The following is a 25,017-nucleotide window of genomic DNA, read 5'->3' on the forward strand; positions in this document are numbered from 1 at the left end:
GCGTTTTAGCCAGCTCTGCCTGCAAGAGAGCAGTCCAGGCTTGGTGGTAGCATGCTGACTTTGCATTTCAGAAACCTGAGCACCACATTGCAGCATCTAGACATCAGATGGCTCCTACTTATGCTGTAATGAAAGCTGAGACACCGGCCATCAGACACTGCATCATTGTTGGGCCCACAAGTACACTAATCAAATTGGCCACCACTTCCACACTGGAAAGGATGGGCTCTTGTGTCAAGTTGGTGTCAATTTCCTTCTTTCTCTTCCTCCACTGCCAGGCGAGGTTGCAGTGCTTGGCCATCTGAAAGGTGAGAGGCTCTAGGGTAAGGTTATGATGACGGGAAGTGGGATGTGAGAAGGATGGTTAGGTATGAGGAGACCACCACCTTCAGTGCTCTCAGGGCTCTGCCATAGCCACTCCAATGATAGTGACCAGCATCTCCTCCATCAGTGTAAGGACATGCAATTGTATCTTCCCCCTGCCAGTTATCTCCTGCTGCTCCAGTTATACACCAACTTCTCCTGCAGGAGAGAGGGAGGTGTATCAGTTCATGTGGTGCAATGTTTTGGTTGATGTGGCTGTGACAGTTGAATAGCTGGAGCTGTGAGGTGTGGCCATGGAGTTGCAGCAGTGCTCAATGTGTGAGGGTGAGATGAGGCTATGAATGTTAGACATGAATGATGATTGACAGAGAATGCTGGTAGGTGAGTGATGGGGATGTGACGCATTGAGCAATGTGTGAGGCAGTTGGTGGGATATCGCATTTGAGGATACATTCATTGACCTTGACCACTCGTGTGAGGTCATTGAGCTTTTTGCGATACTGCATCCAGATCCTAGGGGTTTGGCTCCTGGGCGTTGATCATCCGTGTTCAAAAGTGAGATCAAAATGTCGTGGCCATAACTGTCTTTGCAAATTTTGTTTGGAGGCCGTCCTGGCCCCTCGTTGATAGATGACATCTCTCCTCCTTTCTACCACCTCCACCAAGGCATCCAGTGCAGCATCAATGGATCTTGGACATGCTCTCTCTGCCATGTTGCACCATAATTGAATCCTCCTCTTGCTCAGACTTTCTTCCAGAAACAGTTCCAGCACCTGCTGCAGCCAGATTGCACTTCCACTTTCAGGCTCACTTTAAGTCCTGGAAGCCATGGATGAGCTTAGGCCGCCTGCTGAGGCTTGCTGCCTCTCAACGACATGTTTATCTCCAGCTGCATGCTGCAATCAGGCAAATTCACAGGCAGCACAAAGCTGCACGGGTTAATCATGCAGTGCAATCTCTGCACCTGTTTTTGGAGGCTGTGCAATTAAGCCCCGCTTATGGACCTAAAGATGGGCCTAAATTACTCTGTTCCTGACTAAATTGAATCGATAGGCAAAGAGTTTCTCAGTGTCCTGGGGAACATTCCTCGAACAGCCACCAGGACCAGATTAAACGGCTATTGTATTAAAGCTTTCAGAAAATAATTGCCGCCTTGTCATACAAAGACAATCACTGTCCTTCACAATTAATTAAATAATTAAAGCTGTATATGAAACACTTTGCAACGTGTCTGAGAGATGTGATGAAGTGCTATTCAAGTGTAAGTCTGTCTATGAGAATAAACGGCTTCATTTGCACTAGTCCTGGGAGCTCTGCTTTTAACAAATAAATGGGGAAGACCTGCTGTAACAGAAAAAGAGCAGAAGCGAACGCTAGTTAAGCTGATTGGTTTTATTCAGGCAATGATTATTCTGCAGTAATAAAAAGCGACTGTAAGGTCTATCTGCCTCCTGCTTGGGAGCTTTCAATGGCATAGTATCCATTCTGTCATCCAGAAAGCTAACAAAGAGGAACACTCAAATCAAAAGTAGATAGTGCATGGAATCACTTTTTCAAAGTTTCTATTAACCAGTATTAGAAACCAAAGAGGAAATATGAAATTTCTGTCTTGTTTTATTCCCGTTTATGCATCAACATACTCAGATCAAATATAAAACCAGGGCATTCGGAGTTTGACTGGGTCCCAGAAAGAACAGCTCGATTGATAAAGAGGCAGCAGCTCCACAACGTAAATATAAACTCTGTATCTGAAAAATATTTAAATTGTAGAATCTGAAATAAATAGTGGTGTACATTTCACCTCCGTGAAGAATTCAACTGAGCCCCAGTATATCGTGTTATCTGATCCGTTTGTGGGAGCTTCCTATCTGCAAATTAGCTGCTGCATTTCCTACATTACAACAGGGGTTATACCTCAAAAGCACTTCATTGGCTGTAATGTGCTCTGCGATATCCTGAGGATGTGGAACATGCTATATGAATATATTTTAGTTAATTTGCTCATTCTTTCACAAATTTGTTTTAAAATCCCTCCATGGTCTTACCCCTCCTTATCTCTGTAATCTCATCCAGTCCCACAACCCTCTGAGACATCAATGATCACCTAATTCTGGCCTCTTGAGCATCCCCAACTTTAGCCGCTCCAACATTGGTGGCCACGTTTGTGCCCTATGAATACTCTCCCTACACCTCTCTACCTCTCCACTTCACTTTCCTTCTTTAAAACACTCCCTAACTCTCTGACTTTATGTGTCTCTGTGTCATATTCACAAACAAACATACGTATTTTGTTGAATCACACTCCTGTGAAGCACCTTGGCGCATTTAATTACGTGAAAGATGCTATATAAATATAAGGTATTGTTGTTTCTGTCTACGGGATCTCTACTTATACAGAACATATTATGTGAGGAGCCTCAGTCCTGGTTTCAGTGATCGTAAACACTGAGATGAATTGAAAAGAACAAAGTAAACTAACCGTTCATAATATAAAAGATGTTGTTTGCAGGCAGAGTAAACTAACATCTCAGTGAAGAGGTAAAGGAAAGTTACTTCTTTTAATGTGGTTGGGAGTCGGAGCCCATGGCTATGCCAAGACACGTCTGAATTATTTTTCCAACACTTGTTGCAACGCGGAGTTATTAAATTTAATTAAATGTCACTGGTTATTTGTAATGCATTGGACATACTGCATGCGTGCACATAAACATTCAGTGTGCATAGCATTACCCCCTCAGTTAAAACGAATGAATATTCAGCAACAGCTTGAATGCAGGCTTCACTGCACTGCTATGCTTAGGAAAGAGCAAACTGTCATAAAACACAATGTACGGTTGCCAACAGAAGTCGAACTTTCAGTCCACAGGCTTGATTTGTAGAGACTGTTTAATATGTGCCCCTGCAGCCAATAAAACATGGACCCTCACTGCATCAAATCCATTCTCATTTTTTATGAGTGAAGCCACTCCTGAAAGGCTGGAGCTGTCACACAGTAAGAAAGCTGGTCTCTGTCAGCCTTTCCCCCCTCCTTTTCCTCACTTCCTCTTATCCTCATCCTTTTCTGCTCAAATCCTTCCTTCAGTCATCAGCAGAAGAGACTGAAGAATGAGATAAAAACAAAAAACTGTGAATGCTGGAAATCCAAAACAAAAACAGAAACAGAAATACCTGGAAAAACTCAGCAGCTTTGGTTGCTACATTGTTCCAGTGAAGCTCAACACAAACTGGAGGAACAGCACCTCATCTTCTGACTAGGCACTTTACAGCCTTCCGGACTGAATATTGAGTTCAATAATTTTAGATCTTGAACTGTCTCCTCCATCCCCACCCCCTTCCCATTTCTTCCCCTTCCTTTTTGTTTTTTCCAATAATTTATATAGATTTTTTCTTTTCCCACCTATTTCCATTATTTTTAAATGTATTTCCACCCATTGTTTATTTTTACCACTCTGTTTATTTTTTTACTAAAATACCTTTTAGTATTCCCCCACCCCCACTACAGCTATCTGTACCTTATCTGTCCTGTCTTATACTTTTTATTAGCACATGCCTTTAGATAATATCACCACCTTCAACACCTCTTTGTTCTTTTGTCTGTGACAGCTTTTGGTTATCTCTTCCTATTACTGGCTGCTTGTCCCAAACCACCCCCACCCCCCCTTAAACCAGCTTATATTTCACCCCTTTCCTAATTTTACTTAGTTCTGTTGAAGGGTCATGAGGACTCGAAACGTCAACTATGCTCTCCTCCGCCGAAGCTGCCAGACCTGCTGAGTTTTTCCAGGTATTTCTGTTTCTGTTTTTGTTTTGAGACTAAAGAATGAGATCATTTAGGATCACAATTCTGACAGGTTGCCTCAAGCCAGTCATAGCACAATGCTGTCATAACTTAGAACTAAGTATTTCTAGCTGCACCAAGATCATCATTTTATCAATTTTTGCAACTTGTTAATTAAAGCTTTTTCTCATTTGGACTTCAGGGAAAGACTCCCACTAAAGCAATTAGTAGAGTGAACTGGTTCACAGACAAAGCTCAGTGTCCATGAATCTGCTCCCAAGGTTTGGGAGAGGTTGTTGAAAGGATTTCAAATATTCAGACAACCTCTAAAACTTCCACAGAATTTCATAATAATTAATTCCTGGATCCAGATTGTGATGAATTGTAGAAAATGGAATACTTCCTTTTTGGTGCTTATCCTTCCCCGTAAAAAAAAAAGAATTTGCATTTATATAGCATCTTTCATGGCTTTGGGATGTCCCAAAGCACATTGATGAAATACTAGTGTACTAGTTGAAGTATAGTCCCTGTTTTAATGTAGGCGGGTGCAGCAGCTGAAATGTGGAGACGAAGGGTAGAATTCACTTGTTGCAATGCTGAGTTATTAAATTTAATTAAATGTCACTGGTTATTTGTAATGCATTGGACATACTGCATGCGTGCACATAAACATTCAGTGTACATAGCATTACCCCCTCAGTTAAAACAAATGAATATTCAGCAACAGCTTGAATGCAGGCTTCAATGCACTGCTATGCTTAGGAAAGAGCAAACTGTCATAAAACACAATATGGTTGCCGACAGAAGTCAAACTTACAGTTCCCAGGCTTGATTTGTTGGGTGGGCTGGGTGGGGTGGGTGCGTCGCCACCTACAATTGAGGCCAGAAGGTGATTTCACGCTGTTGGGCCAATTAAGGCCCGCCCAGCATGAAACATGAGTGGCAATGCTGGCGGGGGAAGGAGGGTGAGTGTGAAATTTGCACATGCACACAGGGTATGTGCTTGATCACTTCCCTGAGGCAGCTCTGATGAAGAGTTAAAAGAAAAAAAAATAAAGAAATGAAAAATGTTATAAGACATGACACCTCATGTGACTCTGTCACAGGAGCAGGGACATGTTATTAATTAAATTTTAAAATCTTTATTTTATTTTTATTTGCTTTAAGAAACCTCATCCCGCCCGTGGATCGGGTTTCCTGAAAGCTGCAAAAGCCACTTGGCCTTTTCACCTGCCCGCCAACTGTAATGCCCAACGTCAACCCGTGTCAGTTTACGCTCGAGCAGATTGGGCGCCCATCCACTGAGCTGAAACCTTTACCCCAAGGTTCCACAAACAGTGATGAAAAAATCTGTTTCAGATGTGGGATCAGTTGAGGAGTAAACGTTGGCCCGGATACCTCCCCTGCCCTTTTTCAAATAACACTGAGAGATCTTTATGTCACCCTGCAAAGGCAGATGTGCTATCTGAAAGACAAAGCACTGACAGTGCAACATTCACAGCTCTGTTCTGATGTAAAGACCTAGTTTGCGTGGCTCCAATCTCTGAAGTGAGACTTAGACACATACCACTGAGCCAAGGCTCACACTAGCAGTTAAGATAATAAATAGTGTAGAAAAGATTAATTTGGAATACTACTTTAAAATAAACAGTGGAAGTAGGACAAGGGCCACTGGGTTCAACTCATACAATGGTAAAGTCAACACTAATAATGATAATGATAAGGACTGATATGAGAGATTCTTCTTCATGTAGAGACTGATCAATACTTGGAATGGACTTCCAGGCAAAGGGCTGGAGGGAAAATCCATTTACTAAACAATTAGATGCAGCAATGGGGAAACATAGAGCTGGACTAGATGGATAAATTAATATGCATTGAATAGCCTTCTTCAACTGTAAGTATCTTGTGATCCTGACGAATAGGTTTAAGAGACAATCAGGTGTGTTTCCTGGGAGGAGTTTGGGAGATATGATTAGAAGGTCATTTTGGCATCTAAAAATGGAGGGGGATTGTTGGAATTAATGATACTGTGTTCTTAATAATTCTTAGGTGCAACTCTTTCAATTAAAGAAATGTCATAGAACCACATTCTATGGGGGTGTTTATCCTTCTGTTATTCCTATTGAGGATATTATTCCCTCAGGTATGTCCATCAAGAATTTTATTCCCTTAAAAGCTCAAAGCGAGCATTTTATTCCCCTGCGCATTCCATGTGGGATTCCTACAGTGCTAACATCAGGAGTTTTATCCCCTCTGCTGCTCATGTGCTCACAGGAGGTATTTGATGGCTTTGTTTCTTTTATTCCCCTGGGTAAACACATTGGTGGCTTTATTCCCTGGAGAGTTCACATCACAGTTTCTGGTCCCTCATGTGCATACATAATAATGATCCAAAGAACGCAGCAAACCAATCTGCTTATTGATGGGGAAATGTCACCTTCACCCGCTGCAAATGTTCCGGAGTGCTCTACAATTTCACCTTAAAGCCTGACTTCCACAGTCATAGTGGACAATACGATCACCTAAAAGTGAAACGAAATGCGGACATTGATACCAAGCCGTTCTGTGCATTTACTACAGATCAAGAGCTGCGTTAATAGTGGTATTTGTACAGTTGAAATATATCCAATTATTTCAGTCACCAACTTAATATTACACACAAGTTAACAAATTGGCAGTCAAACGCCAGTATCCTGCTGCTAAAAGGGGCCTGCCTGGCACTAGCTGGAGGGGCAGAACAGACAGAGAGAACAGCGAGATTGGAGTGTTTTGATTGGAATTGTGCCTTTCTGCTGGAAACAGGCCAAAAGGCTGCTAGAGATGAAGAAGGAATAGGTTATAGGGAAACAAAATGCAGCAAGAGGCTCTTCTGAGGTTTAGGATGGGGCATAATGGTGGGAAGGAAAGGATGTATGGAGCTGTATCCTGCTTATGCTGCACCTGAACTGGGACTGCTGCAGAATAGGGGAGCTTTGCTTTCTAATTCTTACTAGACTTAAACTGGGAACGCTTGATGCTGACACTGGGTGCCTGAAATAGGAGTTTGTGCCTTTCATTCCTCAGCACCGAACAGCTTGAAGAGCTTAAGGTTCAAAATGCTGAAGCAAGTGCTTATACACATTGGGGTAGTGGGAGAAAGATCAGACTGGGAAACACCTGATGTGATTGTTAATCCCTAAAGAGTAATCTTGTCCCAGCTGCACATTTTGGATCAGTCTTTCTGTGGGATTATCTTGACCAATTCCAATTGTTTTTATAAAACCCAATCTGCTTGGGACATTCAGATTTCAGTATGAAGCTTTGACTTGCATGATTACCCATCCCCACTGACTGTCCTCTACTGGTTTCCCAGAGCTCGTGGTCCGGATGCAATGATTCTGGTGGATGGACAACCACGGCTTAAGGGGGAGATGACCATCTCGCAGATGTTAAACATCGCCACACAGATCGCATCCGGCATGGTGTACCTGGCCTCACAACACTTTGTTCACAGGGACCTGGCCACCCGCAACTGCCTAGTCGGAGGGAATGTGCAGGTTAAAATTGGAGATTTTGGAATGTCAAGAGATGTCTACAGTACGGATTATTACAGGGTAGGTTCCTCATTGACATGTTGCAGGGTAGCTGCCTTATTGCCTATGGAAATAAAGGTAGGTGTGGCATTCACTATTGTTTCCTAGTTATTTCATATAGATTATTACAGGGTAGGTCATCCCCAGCAATGACTTTTCTTTCCATCCCTGCATGATAACCTCTTGAATCCCCAAAAAATCTATCCTTATTCAGTATGAATTATTATAGTGTAAGTTCCTCATTCAGTATAAGTATTACAAGCACCTCGCTACAGTTTATCTTCCATTGCCACTGATGGAAGGTCAGGAAGGTCATCTCATCTATGTGACCCACTCCCTACTCCCTTGACCCCATTCCCACTAAACTATTGACCAGCCAACTTTCTTTCTTAGCCCTTACACTAAACTGACATTGTAAGTGATTCCATCTCTTCAATGTGCCATTCACTTCCCTTTCAAAATCATGAATGCCACCTCAAAAAATACCCATGCTCAACTCTTCTGTCCCGGTATATTACTACCACATCTCCAATCCCCCACCCTATCCCAAACCCTTAAACGTGCTGTCAAATCCCAAATTTGTGCTCAGCTTTCTTGCAACTCAATGTTTAAAATCTCTCCAATTGTTTGTTGGCCACACCACCAAAATGATCCTAATAAAAGTGTTATGACTGCAGCTGATGTTATTCGCTGAGCAAGTCAAATCCCAGAGGGAAACTTGTTTTAGTGATCATAACTTTTTTTTTTGTATTTTGAAAATGAAGAGGAAACTTCTGGTCCCAGAAGCATAGAATCCCAGTAACACTTTTAGGATTTTAACATTAAAAGATTTATTTACTAGAAGTAAAATGAACTTAAAACACACGAGTAGAATTACACAGTTGAAACAGTCTTACTAAACATTTCCCAAAAAAACCCATTTGGTCAGAACACAAGTAAATGACTTGGCAGCAACTCCCTTATAGATCTGTACCCATAAAAATCTAGTAATATTACCCAAGGCAAAAAACTACTGCTACTTTAATACAGTACACCACATGACTTCTCATTCTCTTCCACTCTGCTATGGAGATCTGAAAGTTCAGAAACAGACAACTTTCTGAAAACAAAGACTTTTCTGGCTTGAAAGTGGGTGGCACCTTCAAATTCACAACTTTTCTCAGCACGGAGCTGGTCTCAGGACATCTCACCCACAGCCACCTCAACTCAACTAAACATTATTCCATAATTTTATTTTCCTTTTCATCCTAGACTCCATTGTCCTAAGCACCTCTTTGAACTCAACTTTTCCAAAATTTAAAAACCTTGCATGTCTTCCTATTGCCTCCACTTTCAGGTCAAACAAAATGTAATAACCTTCCCTTATTTATATATAAAACCTTTGTAAATTGTAAAAGTCCCTTAACCTTCATTTGAAATTTAGCAGCTAAAAAGTCAAGTCCCCACCTATCACCTAATGCAAGATTTAAAACCCAGCTTATTTATTTGTAATTCCAACTTCACCATAGCCTCTCATTACAATTGCATGCATCTAGCACCTTTACCTTTCATTTCTCAGTTCCCACAGACAAGTTGCCTTTACTAACCTTTCCCCAGTTTAGCTACCCATGGACACACACACACTCAACCTTCTTTGCAGAATACCACCTTGTTCCCAAAAATATCAGAAAAGATAACATCCATCTTCACACAAAGTCACAACTGAATTCATCAGTGACTACAAACAGAGTGTGTCCTCCTCATTCTCCATCACTACACAGTTAATGATTAAATCCTCCTCTACTGTCCAGCTCAGTTGGACTGGTCTTGCTTGGTTCCACTTTTGCCTATCCAATAGCCAGATCATCTCCAGCAATGCCTTCTTTCCATCCATGGAGCCCCCCAGAAATCTATCATGGTCACATCCTCTTCCTCACCTGTGTAACTCCCGGACTTACACAGGGTCCTGGTATTGCCTAAGTCTGAAGGATGCCACATGTGGTTAAACTTTCCATTTTTAATCCAAGTATTATTAATTTCTTTGCTTGATCCAGATTGCTGCCAGCATTCTCTAATCATGAGGAGCATTGATAACATCATTCACAGGCATTTGGGCAATTTCCTCACACGTGTTGGTGACAGCTAGTCCTACATCTCCACCACTTTTCTACTGCCCCGTGTTGTCAGACTACTTGTTGACCCAGTCTTGACTGAAGCATAATTTCCTCTGGTTAAACATTGGGAAGACCTAAGTCATTGTCTTAGGCTCCAGGGCAAACTCCACCCCCTTTCCTGACCATTATCTCAGGCTTTCTATTCTGCCCTGAGCTGAGTTTCTGATGCCACATGCTCTCCATCACAAAGATAGCCTATTTCCACCTCCACAATATTGCCTGCCTCTGCTTCTGCCAGAGTCTGTGTTCTGCTGAAACCCTCATGTGGTTGTCATCTTCACAGGACTATACCATTGCTCTCCTAGCTAGTCTATTATGCTCTCTGAACTTCAGGCCATCCAGGCCATCCAAAATTTGAATGACAGTATCCTCCCCCACACCAAGTCCCGCTAACCCATCACCCTTGTCCTTGCTGACATATAAAGGCTACCTCTTCCTCAAAACCACTGGTTCAAAATTCTCGTCCTTGTGTTTAAAAATCTATCTTTGTAATTTCCTCTGCCCCTATAATGGCACCTCTCCCAAACTCTCCACTGGCCTCTTGTGCATCCTCAGTTATTGGGTAACCACCTTTAACCGCCAAACCCATGTCTTGAATTCCCTCCCTAAACTATTATACCCTTCCACCTAACTTAAGACATCTTTACCTAACTGTGTGATCAAACGTAAGGCCACAGTTCTTAATAACTCCTTCTGTGGCTGGGCATTTCATTTTATTTTTAATTTTGTCTTTATGAGGTTCCCTGGAATGTTTACCTACATTAAAAAAATCAATATCAATGTAAATTGTTATTGCCCTTATATTATTACAGGTTAGATGTCTCATAACCACACGAGAGTTGTCTCTTCAGTATTAATTGTTCTAGTGTCAAGCTCTCTATTTCCCTTTAAGAGGCTCTCATTATTCTTTATCACCAGGCAGTTTAGATGTCTCCAAATACATTCCCGTATACAGGATATGTCTTACTGCATTAGCATTAAACCCCAGCATTAGCATTAAACCCCAGGGAGACTGTACACTAGTACTTGTATGATACTGGCAAATTAGATTGGGCCACAGCAGCTGGTACATCGTCCCTTCCATTCAGCATTGTATCAACAGGTCCTCTACTGAGCTCTGCCAGAGAGAACGCCAATGCCTTAGTTAACATCACCAGATCTGCCAATGTTATTTAAGTCACCTCTAGTTTTGGACAATTTGCAGAGAAGCTGTAAATGTATAATTTGAAAAAAAGCTGATCTAATATTTTTCAATGTAGATGTTACTATTCTTTACATAGATTTACGAAGGATATATGGCACAGTAGGCCCAAACAGTCCATGCTGATCTTCATGCTCCACTCAAGCCTCCCCCACCTTTCCTCATCTAAATCTATCATCATAACCTTCTATTCCCTTCTCCCTCATATGCTTGTCTAGCTTCCCCTTAAATGCATCTATACTATTCACTTCAACCACTCCCTGTGGTAGCAAGCTCCACATTTTCACCCCTCTTTGGCTGAAGAAGTTTCTTCTGAATTTCCTATTGGATTTCTTGGTGACTATCTTATATTGATGTCCTCTAGTTATAATCTTCCCCACAGGAGGAAACATTCTCTTTTCCCATTCTAACAAAACCTTATCTCAAGATTTTAATGCATTTATTCTATGTCAGGTGAATTGATAATATATTAAGCCAGACTGGATGGTACCAAGCTAATTTTTGTTCTGTGCTGAATTAAGTGGCCCTACCAATGTTGATGTGAAGTGCAGGAACCAATCTCAGTGTAACTGGGCTAGAGAGGGAAAATATCATCCAGGGCTCCTGCAGTCATTGGGTGAGGAGGGATTCAGGCTTGGCTACCACAGAGCCTGCTGATACACTAGGGTGACTTTCACCTAACACAGCCAGTGGCAAGTTAAGGGATTGGACTGGCTGTCTGTTTTGCACCCTGTCCAACCCAAACCAGTCTGTCCAACGAGTGAGGTCAGCTCACCTGCTTACCATCCAGAACCGTGAAGATTGACCACTGGCTGAGATAAAGATAACACCCAGCAATCATGCAGCAAGGGTCAGAAACTTCAGAGAGAAAAATCAGAAGGAAAGAAAGCACATGAAAATTTGATGATTACATAAGAGGGTGAAATATCTTCTGATAAATGTTATCCCAATTTCAATGCCAATCACCTTCTACCAGTTGAAAGGCCAACACTTTGGTGCGGGATTCCAAAATGTCTGCTTTGCAAAATGGCTGCTTTTCTTGATAAAGAATTTAACCATCTTCTTCCAGTATAGGTGCACCACCCCGAGGATCTCAGCAAAACTATTGTTCCACCCTGAGTCTGACTCTGATGGATATTTAATATTTTCTCTGTAACATGCACAAAGTCCAAGTGTAAAATGAGTTCAGGCAGCCTTAGTCTAGCCCTAGTCTGCATCGGTTCACAGACTCAAACTCTCCTTCAGCACACCAGTTCAGAACATAAGAAATAGGAGTAGGAGTAGACCATACGGCCAGTCAAGCCTGCCCACCATTCAATACGATAGTGGCTGATTTTTGGCTTCAATCCACTTTCCCACCCACTCCCCATATCTCTTGATTCTCTGAGAGACCAAAAATCTGTCTATCTCAGCCTTAAAGATATTCAATAATGGAGCATCCACAAACCTCTGGGGGAGGGAATTCCAATGATTCACAACCCTTTCAGTGAAGAAATTTCTCCTCATCACAGTCCTAAATAGTCCGGCCCTTAACCTGAGACTGTGCCCCCATGTTCTAGATTCTCCAGCCAGAAGATAAGAGCTGGGTAATTGGCACTAATTTGACACTTGGGAAGATTACAGGTATGGACATCAAAATGGAAAGGTTGTATCACTGCTTTTCCCCTGCAGTCAATGTCTGAGATTGAAATTGCCACACGTGACACCCTCAGGGCAGATGTGGGAGGACAAGCCCAGTGTAGTGTCTGTCTCCTGCTGGGTCTGACAAAATAGATTGCAGTCCTCCTTCTCATAACAGAGTGAAGACAGAGAATCTGAAGGAACGGCTGGTACAAGTGATCTGTTCATCAGCCTGAGCACGTTTTTTTGCTCCATGCTAAAATTGCTGCATCAACTACCCAATCCTACTTAACAGAAATCAAGATGTCAGTGGGTCACGTGTCACTGGGGTATCATTTAACAACCATTTCCCTAAAATTAAATAATAGTTCATTATTGAAGCATTTAATCTTCGTTTCACTGGCGCATGAACGATGTATTCATTTAAACAAATCAACTGTAGTGAATCCTTGGCTTTGCCTTGTGCTGGTTGCTGTAAAGTCAATTAGAGGGTATTTGATACTATGTGGGATCCAGATCATTTCACAATTGTAAATTACCTCAGGAAAATTTAATTATTCCAAGATTTATTAAACACTGCAACCCACTCTCTAACAAAAAAAAGACCTGTTGCTACAGTCACACACCAAATTCAAAAGAAATGAATTGAGTTTGAAGCCTCTGGGTCTCTTGGGTTCTCGAATGCTCACTTCTTCAGAGTTTGATCTTATTTATTTTTCAAATAATTTTAAATGCGATTATATATTTTAAGAGCTCCGCAGCATGCAGTCAGGAAGAGATTGACACTTTGAGACCAGGGTTATGAATGATTACACTGGCTGCTGACTGCCTATTTGGTAAGCCCCCAGGCTGAACTATGCAAATAAATCAGTGAGCACTAAGACCTTGGGGAATCCTGCTGTAGAGTATAATCCCATTAGAAATCTTTTTGAGCCCTCGTCCTCCCCAGTCTAATCATCCAGTGACATGAGAATACAGGCATTGTGAATACCATTAGCCAACACTAATGAAGCCTGATACACGTACATTTCATGCACTCACTTGGACAGAGCACTTACCGTTGCAACCCAAAATTCAGCCCAGTTCCACGTGATGAGAATCTTCTCCCAATCATGCTCCTGGTGGGCATTGACCTACAGCACAAAACTTCCTTTATTGGACATTAATTTGCAAGTTCCCTGAGGGAGGTCACAGGAGAGGAGGTGGGACATTGTTGGGAGAGGAGCGGACCCTGTTATTGAAGGGAGTGAGCACTGTCTTGACAAAATATTTTTCCTAAATCTAACCAGCGTCTAAATTTTATTTTCTTAGAAATCTGCCAATAATGCTGTTAGCCATGCTGTTTGAAAGGGTTACAAAACCCCTCAGTTTGAAAAGATTGGAGAAAGACTCAGTCGAATTCTGAAATTGCTGGGCTGTTGATTACCAATTCAGAAACACAACTCCCATCAATATCACTTACCCTTCCCATGACGAAGCTGCTTGTCTTCTTCCCATGCGACTGATGCTGCAGGCATTGAGAATAAGAGAAAGGAGTCCGTCTTTTCACTAAATTGTGTATGCTGGGATTTGTGAAGCATTGTTTAGGCTCACTGCAACACTCTGACCTCCCTTCTACTCAGATTAATGTTAACCTTGATTAAACAATCAGCTATTACATACAACCCAATTTTCTCAGATTTAACGATGTTTCTATATGAGGTTATATTTGTACATCTTGAAAACTGATTAATAACATTGATATCATGAAGCAAAAGAATTACTTGGAAATTACAGCATGTCATTTGAGCAAACAATCCCTGTCGATGTTTATTTTCCAGCACTGTTATTAAACCACTTGCATATATTACTGTTTATGTAACTCAGCATTTGTCAGTTTAGCACAATAAAAGCACATGGACTGTAGCAGTTCAAGAAGATGGCTCACCACCGCCTTCTCAAGGGAAATTAGGGATGGGCAATAAATGCTGACCTAGCCAGCAACGCCCACATCCCATGAAAGAATATTAAAAAAACATGAGCAGTAGTCATGTCAGCTCTGTTTCCAGATCTCCCTCCAGTCTCCTTCAACCACCCAATCAGACCTATTGTTTCTTGCGTGTTGACATGATTTTTGCTTCACTAACTTCAACTGTAAATTCTACCGCCTCACACACAGTGTAGAACAGTTTCTCTTAAATTCTGTTAAACCTTATATTTAATCTTACATTTATGTCCTTGCCTTACACCCGTCATTTACTGGAAACAGTCTCTTTCTATTTATCTTCTATGCCTTCAAAATGTTAAGCAACCATTCTAACTATTTTATTCCACTTCCCTCATTGGGTCCTAGAACACACAGTTGCCTCCGAGCTCTTTGTCTATTTCTCCTGAAATCCCCTGTCCAAGCTCCCCCAGTTCGGCTCCCAGTCTGCTCACGGCACAGAAACTGACTTGACAAAATCATGAATGGTGTCCTGAGTAAACATGACTGTGGTGCTTTATCCTTTCTTGAACTCTCGGCAGTGCTTGATGGGATTGACCTTACCATCCTCCAATGTCATTGTCACACAGCTCCAAGGAGTACCTGTTCATGGTTCCACTCCTACTGGGCTGGACACAGCTAGAGAATCTCAAAAAATGGCATTGCTTCTCTCTACCATACTGCCAGCTTCCACCTCTATTCTCAGCTCACTCTCCTGTCCCTTATCTAGATTAACTATCACATATATGCTGATAATTGACAGCTCTACATCTCCACCAGCTCTCACAACCCCTGTAATGCTTCTGGCCAGGCCAACCTGAAGTCTCAGGTGAGTCACGAGTGCCCAGGTGAATACCAATTTTAGATGGGGTACAGTCCACCAGTAACAAAAGGGAGTTCAGTATTTCTCATCTTTCTCCATTGAGAGAAAGATTATTGCATGTTAACTTGTTGTGAAACTTGTCTGTGCAAATAGTTCTTCTTCATGGTTCATTGTTCCATGGTACACACAGTGGGTAGGTCATGTTCTACCCTATGTGCATGATGCAAGATCAAGCCATGAGGTGTGACATGGATTTGTGGCATAAAGTGCAAGTGGGTACATCGAGGAATGAATAGGCCAACCTGTTCCCAAATTCCCTGTCGGGAAAGTTAGCCTCACAGCTAAAACACTTCTTTGCCAAAGCCCCAAGCAAGAAGATTTGGATTAAGCCTGATAATTGGCATCGGTCTTGACTGTGTTTGGATTTTTAGAAGAAAAATGTGGCACAGTGCATAGATCCTCTCGTCTTATTGAGGGAAAATGTCTGTTGTGCAGCTGATGAAAAAAACTGAAAGACTTCAGACAACAGCTTCTGGCGAGTCATCCCAGGAGTTTGAATACATTTTCATATCTACAGCTCAATGCTTACCATGGATTGAGTAACAGAGAGACAAATAACTGCTGGTGAAGCTCTGCACCTCTAATTCGTAGAACTGTGGTTTGATAGCGTGTGGTCTGTGCCCATACTGTAGAATAGTGGCAATTCAGTCTTGTTTTGTTGCTTGTAAAAGACTTTTGATACTTGTTGGTCCACCTATTAGCAGGGCTTGTCAATTGTCTCAACCATATAGTGACTATCATGGGGTGGGCGAAGAAGTAAGCAGGGTAAAGGTCAATCCACAATTCTGACTGTCCACATACCCTGTCAGCAACATGTCAAGGAATAGAACAGAAACAGAAAGCAAATGGACCCTTGTGAGTGGAGCCAATCAGTAATGAGATGGCTAAGCAGTGAATATGTTTTCAGGGGAACCTTCCTCTTAATATCTCAGAGATGGATCATTTACTGAGATGGGAACTAATTCAGCATTTCAGCTTCTTCCACTGACTCCGCAATGATGGCTGCTGTTATGATCCGAATACTTCAGCGATGTCCAAAGATGGTCTCTTGACTCCTGCAACTGTTTATTGTGTGGCCATTTGATTTACATTCAACTGGAGCCTGATGCACCATCTCTACCCAGACAATAGGAGGTGTTGTTTTAGAACAGTCACTTGGCAATGGGATTCCACCAGTTACTAGAAACTCTCCAGGATGCTGGATAAATTGTTCATTTTCTGATTGCGAGCATAAGCTTCACAACTGACACACTGCAGGAGACAACATCCGGTGAATGCTGGGGCTTGTGAATTGAGAAAAGGTTGTTTATTAATATGGGTATGGAACAGGAGTCAGTGCAACTGACTGTAGTCACACAGCAGGTACCATGAGTAACAGGTTTCAACCTACATACAGCTGAATAAACCTTCAATCAAATGAATGTGCTAAACCAACAAATGCTGAGTTACATAAACAGTAACATCTGCAAGTGGCTTAATAACAGTCTTTCCACTCATTAGAATGACACATTGGCATATTCAAAGATGGGGAGAAAGAGGGGGAAGCAAGAGATGGAGAAAAGTCAGACCAAAGATTCATGCCCTCCATATTCTGAAGTGATGCAGGTTCCTATCAGGCACTGTGTCACACTCAGGATATCTCACCAGCTACCAGTCTGCTCTCTGTCTACCAGGACATTAAACTTAAGAGGAGGCAAAAAGAAGAGGAGAGGAGGTCGAAGGAAGCAAGATGAAGGGAGGGAGGTGAGGAGAAGAGGAAGGGAGAAGGGGTAAATGAAAAATAAATTATTTTTGATATTGCATTTTCCTTTTCGGCCAGAACAGAGACACAATTAATTATTGAGCAAAAATAAAAACAAAAAAACTGCGGATGCTGGAAATCCAAAACAAAAACAGAATTACCTGGAAAAACTCAGCAGGTCTGGCAGCATCGGCGGAGAAGAAAAGAGTTGACGTTTCGAGTCCTCATGACCCTTCGACAGAACTAGTTCTGTCGAAGGGTCATGAGGACTCGAAACGTCAACTCTTTTCTTCTCCGCCGATGCTGCCAGACCTGCTGAGTTTTTCCAGGTAATTCTGTAATTATTGAGCAAGTTTGTTTTCCCCTTTGGAATGGGATACCGTTTCTAATCTGAGAATAAGCTAGCTTCTTTGGACAAGGAACCAGCGTGCAGCTGTTGAACCTGTGCTGCTGATTTATATTAATGACTTAGAGGAAGAGAGTGAGAGTAATGTATCTGAGCTTGCTGAGGATACAAAGTTCGGTGGGAACATAAACCGTGAGGAGGACACAAAGAGGCTGCAGAGCGATAGAGACCAGTTAAGTGAGTAGGGAACGAGGTGGAAGATGGAGAATAATGTGGGCAAGTGTGAGGTTATTCACTTTGATAGTAACAATAGAAAAACAGAATTCTTTTTAAAAGGCGTGAAACTTGTAAATATTGATCTTCAAAGGTACTTGGATGCAACATGTAAAGTTGGCATGCAGGTACAGCAAGCAATTAGAAAAGCAAATGGCATGTTGGCCTTTATGCAAGGGGATTGGAGTACAAGAATAGAGAAGTCGTGTGACCATTGTACAAGGTTTTGGTGAGATCCTGGATACTGTGTGCAGTTTTGGTCACCATATCTAAGGACATGGACTCACTACAGCAAAAGAATTGGTTCCTGGGATGAGGGGATTTCCCTATGATGAGGGGCTGAGTAAATTGGCTCTATCCTCCCTGATGTTTAGAGGAATGAGAGGTGATCTCATTGAAATATACAAGATTGTGAGGGGTTTGACAGGGTAGACATGGACAGCTTGTTTCCCCTTGCTGAGGAATATAGAACATTGGAGCACAGTCTCAGGATAAGGGGCTGATCATTTAGCCTTGAGATGAGGAAAATTTTCCTCACTGGAAGTGCTGTGAATCTTTGGAATTCTGTATCCCAGAAGGTTGTGGATCTAATAATAGATATATTAGCCTTGATATCTAAGGCTGAGATATAGAGATTTTTGGTCCCTCTAGGGAGTAGGTTGAAAAGTGGAGTTGAAGTAGAAGATCAACCATGATTATATTGAAAATGGAATGGGCTTTAGGAGCCATATGGTCTACTCCTGCTGCTATTTGTTATGTTATTATGATGTTACTTTGACTGTGTCTTTGGACGTGTGCGCATTGGTATTTCTGTGTGTCCATATGTTCATGTATTCTAATTTCATGGTGATGCAGCCAATGTTTTGCAGTCATTCCCAACAGGGATAACCTACGTGTATTGATTTCAATGACAAGGTGGCATTTGCCCAATGCAGCTAAGAACAAGAGCCATAAATCTACATCCCACCGAGCTATGACATTATACAGCTTTTCACCCTTCTGTTAGTCCATACTGTGCCACATTTATATTGTTGTATTATATTGTGACAAGGTATAACATAATCTAGCTGATGTTCCTGACACTTCTCTATGACTCAGTCATTCACTATTTTGATTTAATGTGTTCTAGGTGGGTGGTCACACTATGCTTCCAATCCGCTGGATGCCTCCTGAGAGTATAATGTATCGCAAGTTCACCACCGAGAGTGACGTCTGGAGCTTCGGAGTAATCCTGTGGGAGATCTTCACCTATGGCAAACAGCCCTGGTTCCAACTCTCAAACAACGAGGTAAGATTTGGAAGAAACACTGCTGGAAATGTGTTGGAGGGAAGGAGTTAAGGGGAGAGAAAGGCGGGAATTACTACAACGAACTTGGGGCTTAGAGACACAAGCCAATGTGAGCAGAAAGCCTGCCAACCTCACTCTTCAGTCCCTTGAGGTATGCGCTATTCATTCTGCAACTGGTCAATCTGTGTTTCTGTGAATGGCAATGTGATGCATTAGTCCGAATGGTCAAGGATAGATTACAATGAGGAACCGATATTCTGCTGTTGCTCTGGACTCATTTATCAATGATTAACACAAGACTCTGCCTTTTTATGATGTTAGAACACTGCATGAAAGACATTGACTGCTCCACTTAAGTTAATTAACTTTCTAGACATATCTGCTACTGTAGAACCTCTGTACATTTCCCGGCATTAAATTGAATCTGTAATTCATCTTTCCAATTTTCTAATCCTCAGTAGATCTCTCAATTTCATCCTTTTCCTTTGAACCTCCTTCCTCCCTCCCCTCCACCATTACAACACACAACTTGTTATCATTTGCGAGATCCCTGGATTGATCTCTGCTGTACTCTACTGGTCACCGCTGTCCATTGAGATCCACCACCACGGGCCACCTTTATTTCCTTTTATTTACCCAATTGATTTTTCAGTGTACATCCTCATTTATCCGGACAGCTCACATTTTGGGTCATAATATGTCTTGCAAGTGGCCTTCTTTTGAAACGTGGTGATAGTCGGGCACTGAAGGCTACCAAGTGGCACACAGCGTGCTTGTGCCAATTCCATTCCTGGTATGACGTTGTACCCAGAAAAAATCTTTATTCTCTCCCATCTTTGTTCTCTCGACTGCAAGAGACGTACATTTGAGCATAGCTGGTGCACAACCATTTTAACTATCCATCACCAAATCTACCTTGGGCCAGATCTAATGTACTATTGGACATCAATTTTTCTCTGCCAAAACTAACTACTTCTTTTGGTCATCCTTAAGAGCAAAGACAGACTAATTTTGTTCACTACCAAACATCTGCCCTGGGTAGCAAGTGACTGGAGCTTTGTCATCATGAAGATCAAGGCCATCCATTCAGCTGCCTTCCCACCTTCCCCTATCCCAGCATGGCATACATATGTCACCAGTTCCATCACCATCCTCAAACATACGAACATACAAAATAGGAGCAGGATTAAGCCATTCAGCCCCTTGAGCCTGTGCCACCATTCAATAAGATCATAGCTGATCTGTTTGTGTTTCAAATTCCACATTCCCATCTATCCCCGATAACCTTTGATTCCCTTGCCTAACAAGAATCTATCTACCTCCACCTTAAAAATATTCAATGACCCCCGCCTCCACTGCCTCCTGAAGCAAAGCGTTCCAAAATCACTTAGCCCTGTGCACTGTTCCACATTGAACCAGCCTGTGTGTAACCTTGTCACCCAATGTAACCCCGAAATGAGTTTCAAAACCTGTATCCTTGTCATGACACAGAGGGCCAACTTGCATCTCCAGAATGTTGCTCATCCCACCCTTGTCTCGACTCACCTTTTCCTGAAACTCTTGTTACCTCCTGGCTCAATCTGTTCCAATGATCCCCATATTTCCCTCTCTTTAAACTCTACTACCAATGCTCTGCCTTGCACAAAGTCACACTCACCCGTCACCCCTGAATTTACGGACCTCCCAATTGCTCAACACTTCCAATTTTAAATTCCCTTCATATATAAATTACTTTGTGGCCTCACCCCACCCTATCTCTGCAAACTGCTCTAGCCCTACAATCTAACCGAATTCTCAATTTTTCTGATTCCAGCCTTCTCTGCATAGTTTCCCTCCACTCCCCACCCCAGCTGCCTCTGGAATCCCTTCCCTTACAGCAACTTGTTCTCTACCTCAGTTTCTTTTAAGGCATTTCCTAAAGCTTCTCCCTTAAAGCAAGCTTTTGAGCACCAAATATTTCCTTTCTCTCAGAGTCCGTTCCAGCCGATGCACCGTGGGATGATTTCCTGTGTAACTAGTGCTATGCAAGTGCAGGTTGTTGTTGTTATTCCAGCTGAAGCTATCCTTAGTGGAAGAGGTCCTGATCCTCTCCGTACCACAGCCCCCTGGGCAGACTTGGGACTTATTGTGTTACCAGTTAATTGTACTCGGGAACAGGCTTTCACAACTGAATTCCACCAAAGTTAGAATGTAATTAATTAAAGCCATGTATAATATAAGAGGAAGGGATTAACCACTTTGTTCATAAAGCTGTGAAGATTTAATTTTCTTTATTGTCATTTAATTTTTCTGTTTCAATGTTCTCTCAGTTCCCGATGCATCCACACTCATTCTGCCTGGTAATTAAATGCATGCCGCAGGCTGTGGGTGAGTGGTGCAGTTGAGTCTGATGAAGAGCCAGATGAGCTTCTCTTTTCGTTTGTATGATGCTGTTTAGCAAAACAGCGTTCTCACGTTGTGGTTAGATGTGACCACTCTCCGATCTGTAGCTGTTTCGCATAAGTTAGCTCATGATTACCACACCACGATGGCCAGTTAGACTCAGGCTATCATATTCATCTAGGGAACCCACCTAAAAATCCATTTACTAAAATATACAGACTGGATAGGTTTGGAGAAAAAAAACAATTCATTCGAGCACTGGCCATTTCTTCCCTGGATGATATGAACCTCCTGAATTCTGGCCATTTCGTTGCTGGGCAGTATTAACCTCTCGAGCGCTGGACATTACCCTGCAGGCTGAGATTAACCTCTCGAGTGCTGGACATTACCCTGTAGGATGGGATTAGCCTCTCGAGTGCTGGACATTACCACATGGGATGAAATTAACCTCTTGAGTGCAGACTATTGCTATGCTGGGTGATATTAACCCCCTGTTTGCTGGGCATTCCCTCGCTAGGTGGTATTCACCCCCTGACTGCTAGCCGTATCCTCATTGAGTGATAATAACTTCCTAAGTGCTGGCAACTCACTTGCCAACTGATATCAACCTCTGATGGCAATTCTCTCATTGACTCATGTAAGACACAGGGACATCAGGGCGAGGTCTACACCATTCATTGGAACAGGAATAGGACATTTAGCCCCTTGAGCCTGTTCCTCTGTTCAATCAGATCATAGCTGGTCTGCAATCTAGCTCCTTAAGCCCACCTTTGCCCTATAGCTTTGTTAATCTCATTAATCATATGTTGAGGAAAGGATGAATCTGAAGCCAGTCTTTTCCTTAAACCAGGTTTAATTTCCATTTTAATGGCACAGATTTGCTTGTTTCCCCCTACACCCAGTGTGAACTGGTTTCTACACTCGTGCAATAATTCCCTAATCTTTCCCCAGTTAGGGAAAGCTTCCCTTCATTACCAAGCATGCACTTTATTGTAGCATGATTCCAACATTAACAACCCTTAACAGCTTTGAATAACAAAAATCTATCAATCTCAGACTTAAACCTTACAGATGATCTAGCATCAATTGCCATTTGTGAAAGAGTATTCCAAACTTCTATCACCTTTCATGTGTAGAAGTGCCTCCTAATTTCACTTCTGAAAAGCCTGGCCCCCCTATTCCCAGACTCTCCAATCAGCAGAAATCATTTCTCTCTATCTGCCCTATCTGTTCGCCTTACAATCTTGAAAACTTTAATCAAATGACCCTTGACCTTCTAAATTCCAGGGTATACAACCCTAGTTGTGTAATATCTCCTTGTAATTTAACCACTGAAGTCCAGGTTTCAGTCTGGTACACCTGGTGCTGTACTCCTTCCAAGGCCAAATATCCTTGCTCAGTTGCGGTGCCTGGAACTGCTTCTAGTACTCCAAGTGTGGTCTAAGCATACCTTCATTTGGCTGAAACATGACATTTACCCCCTTGTATTCTAGTCGGTTGAATATAAAGGCCAGCATTCCATTAGCTCTTGTGATTATTTTCTGTACTTGCTCATAGCACTTTAAGGACCTGTGTACCCAGACCTCCAAGTCTTTCAGACCTCCACTCAGGCTTTTGAGCCTGCTTCGCCATTCAGTTAGATCATGACTGCTCTATACCTCAACACCATTTCTCTTGCCTTTGCTCCATGTCCCTCTCTGAACCAATGAATGCTCACCATTCCCTGCTAGAGTGACATGAGCTATCAAATAGCCAAATATACAGAACAGATACCGACTGAATAAGAATTGCAGCTTAAAATGTACTTAAATAGCAGCTTAAAATGTGTTCCATCTTTTTGTCATTTTTGATGTATATTTTTCTGTTTTCTCTGCCCCTTCCTGTTTAGGATTCTCTGTTATAACTTATTCCCTAACCCAAGAGGTCAATGGTGATTTTGTTCGGTTCCTATAACTGTCACTCGTCAGTTAAGCTGTGGAGATGTAATGTCCTGCATTATTAGATCTCTTCTTCTTCCTTGTGTGAATATAAATTGACTAATTCCCTTCTTTCAGAGCACCTGTAAAGAGAAGGGTTTTAATGGGAGTGAGACAAGGCGAAAGAAAAGGGATTTTAGAGGTTTTTAAATGGAAAGACCGAGCGCAGTTCAAAAGGAATGACCTTTAGAAACATTTATAGAAAGGCAGGCACAGTCAAACAGAAAAGCTTTTAAGGGCTTTTGTTCTGGTAAATAAAGACAAAGTGGTCTGGGGAAATATTTAAAGAAGTCAGTGGATCATGTAGTGACTAGACAGACTCCAGTAATAGAGCAGAAGAGGCTAAAGAGTAACCCAGAGTGGGAAGGTGTGGGTTGGGCCAGAAGATTGAAGAAGTTCATTTAGAAAGGGTGCAGTGTGGTCATGGTGATAATTGCAAATGAGGACATCAATGCACTCGGGAACATAGACTTAATGAAACTTGGCAAGGATATTTGTACAGGACTGGTGGGAGAGACCATGGTGTACAGAATTCTGGTTTGGTTGGAGAACATAGGTGGGAGCCTCTCAAGGAGAGGGTTGGAGAGGTCAATCCTCAAGGTGATGAAGGTGCAGCTTAGGGTTTCAGTGGTGAAGGAAGAGGCAAAGTTCCTCATAAGCATTGAGGAAATCCATTCGATTTTAAACACCGCCCGGCCTATTATAAAACCAAATTTGATTTCTTATAAACTTGATCAATTTCTTTTTAATTGGTGGTGCTGTAGAAGGACAGGGCAGAGATGGCTGGTCAGTTACTAAAGAGTTGTGATCCAATTAAATCATAAAATGGGTACTTAGAAAAAAGAATAACAGAAGTGTCACATTCCACTGCGGCTGTTGTAATCAGGACTATCATCTAGAACAACTTTCATCATACAATGAATAATGTGGTGCAGAGACCCTGACAGTGAGTGGATTAGCGCTCAATGACCATCAATGACTACACTGCAGAGTCTGTAATGGATTCATACATTTTTGCAGAACAAGCTTGCTTAGAAGCCGCCTGAACATTTTGCCTTGTAGCGCTTGACAGAAAAACTACCGGAGCCAATTGCAAAAACTAACAGAGCATATGTTCAATTGCAGGTGATTGAATGTATCACACAAGGCCGTGTGCTGGAGAGACCGAGAGTCTGTCCCAAGGAGGTGTATGACATCATGCTGGGATGTTGGCAGCGAGAACCCCAGCAGAGGCTGAGCATCAAAGACATTCATCGGATACTACAAGCTCTGGGCAAGACCTCCCCCATCTACCTGGATATCCTTGGCTAGAGGGCGAAGTGCACCAGCCCCTCCTGAATGTACTCTATCCCAACAGTAAACTACGGCTTCATTTGGGAAATCAAAAAGTGAAGTGCCTGCTGTATATAAAATGTACAGTTGTTTCTGAGGCAGTTTTCCTGGTACCTGCGTACAGAAAGCTGCTGCAACGAAACTGAAAAGGAGTTTGGTTCCAAACAAAACCCCTCCAGACT

General features: G+C 42.2%; 1 protein-coding gene across 1 annotated transcript in view; it reads left to right on the forward strand.

Moving 5' to 3' along the window:
• Nucleotides 1–24,814, forward strand: part of LOC121269909 (NT-3 growth factor receptor-like) — an 875,498-nt gene extending 850,684 nt beyond the window's left edge. Inside the window, exons 15-17 of the mRNA XM_041175032.1 lie at nt 7,458–7,698; nt 18,987–19,145; nt 24,629–24,814. Of these exons, the coding sequence (XP_041030966.1) occupies nt 7,458–7,698; nt 18,987–19,145; nt 24,629–24,814 (586 nt within the window). The remainder of the gene's footprint in view (nt 1–7,457; nt 7,699–18,986; nt 19,146–24,628) is intronic.
• Nucleotides 24,815–25,017: the final 203 nt, after the last annotated feature.

The sequence above is a fragment of the Carcharodon carcharias genome, chromosome 26 (genome assembly GCF_017639515.1).
Source record: "Carcharodon carcharias isolate sCarCar2 chromosome 26, sCarCar2.pri, whole genome shotgun sequence".
NCBI lineage: Eukaryota > Metazoa > Chordata > Chondrichthyes > Lamniformes > Lamnidae > Carcharodon > Carcharodon carcharias.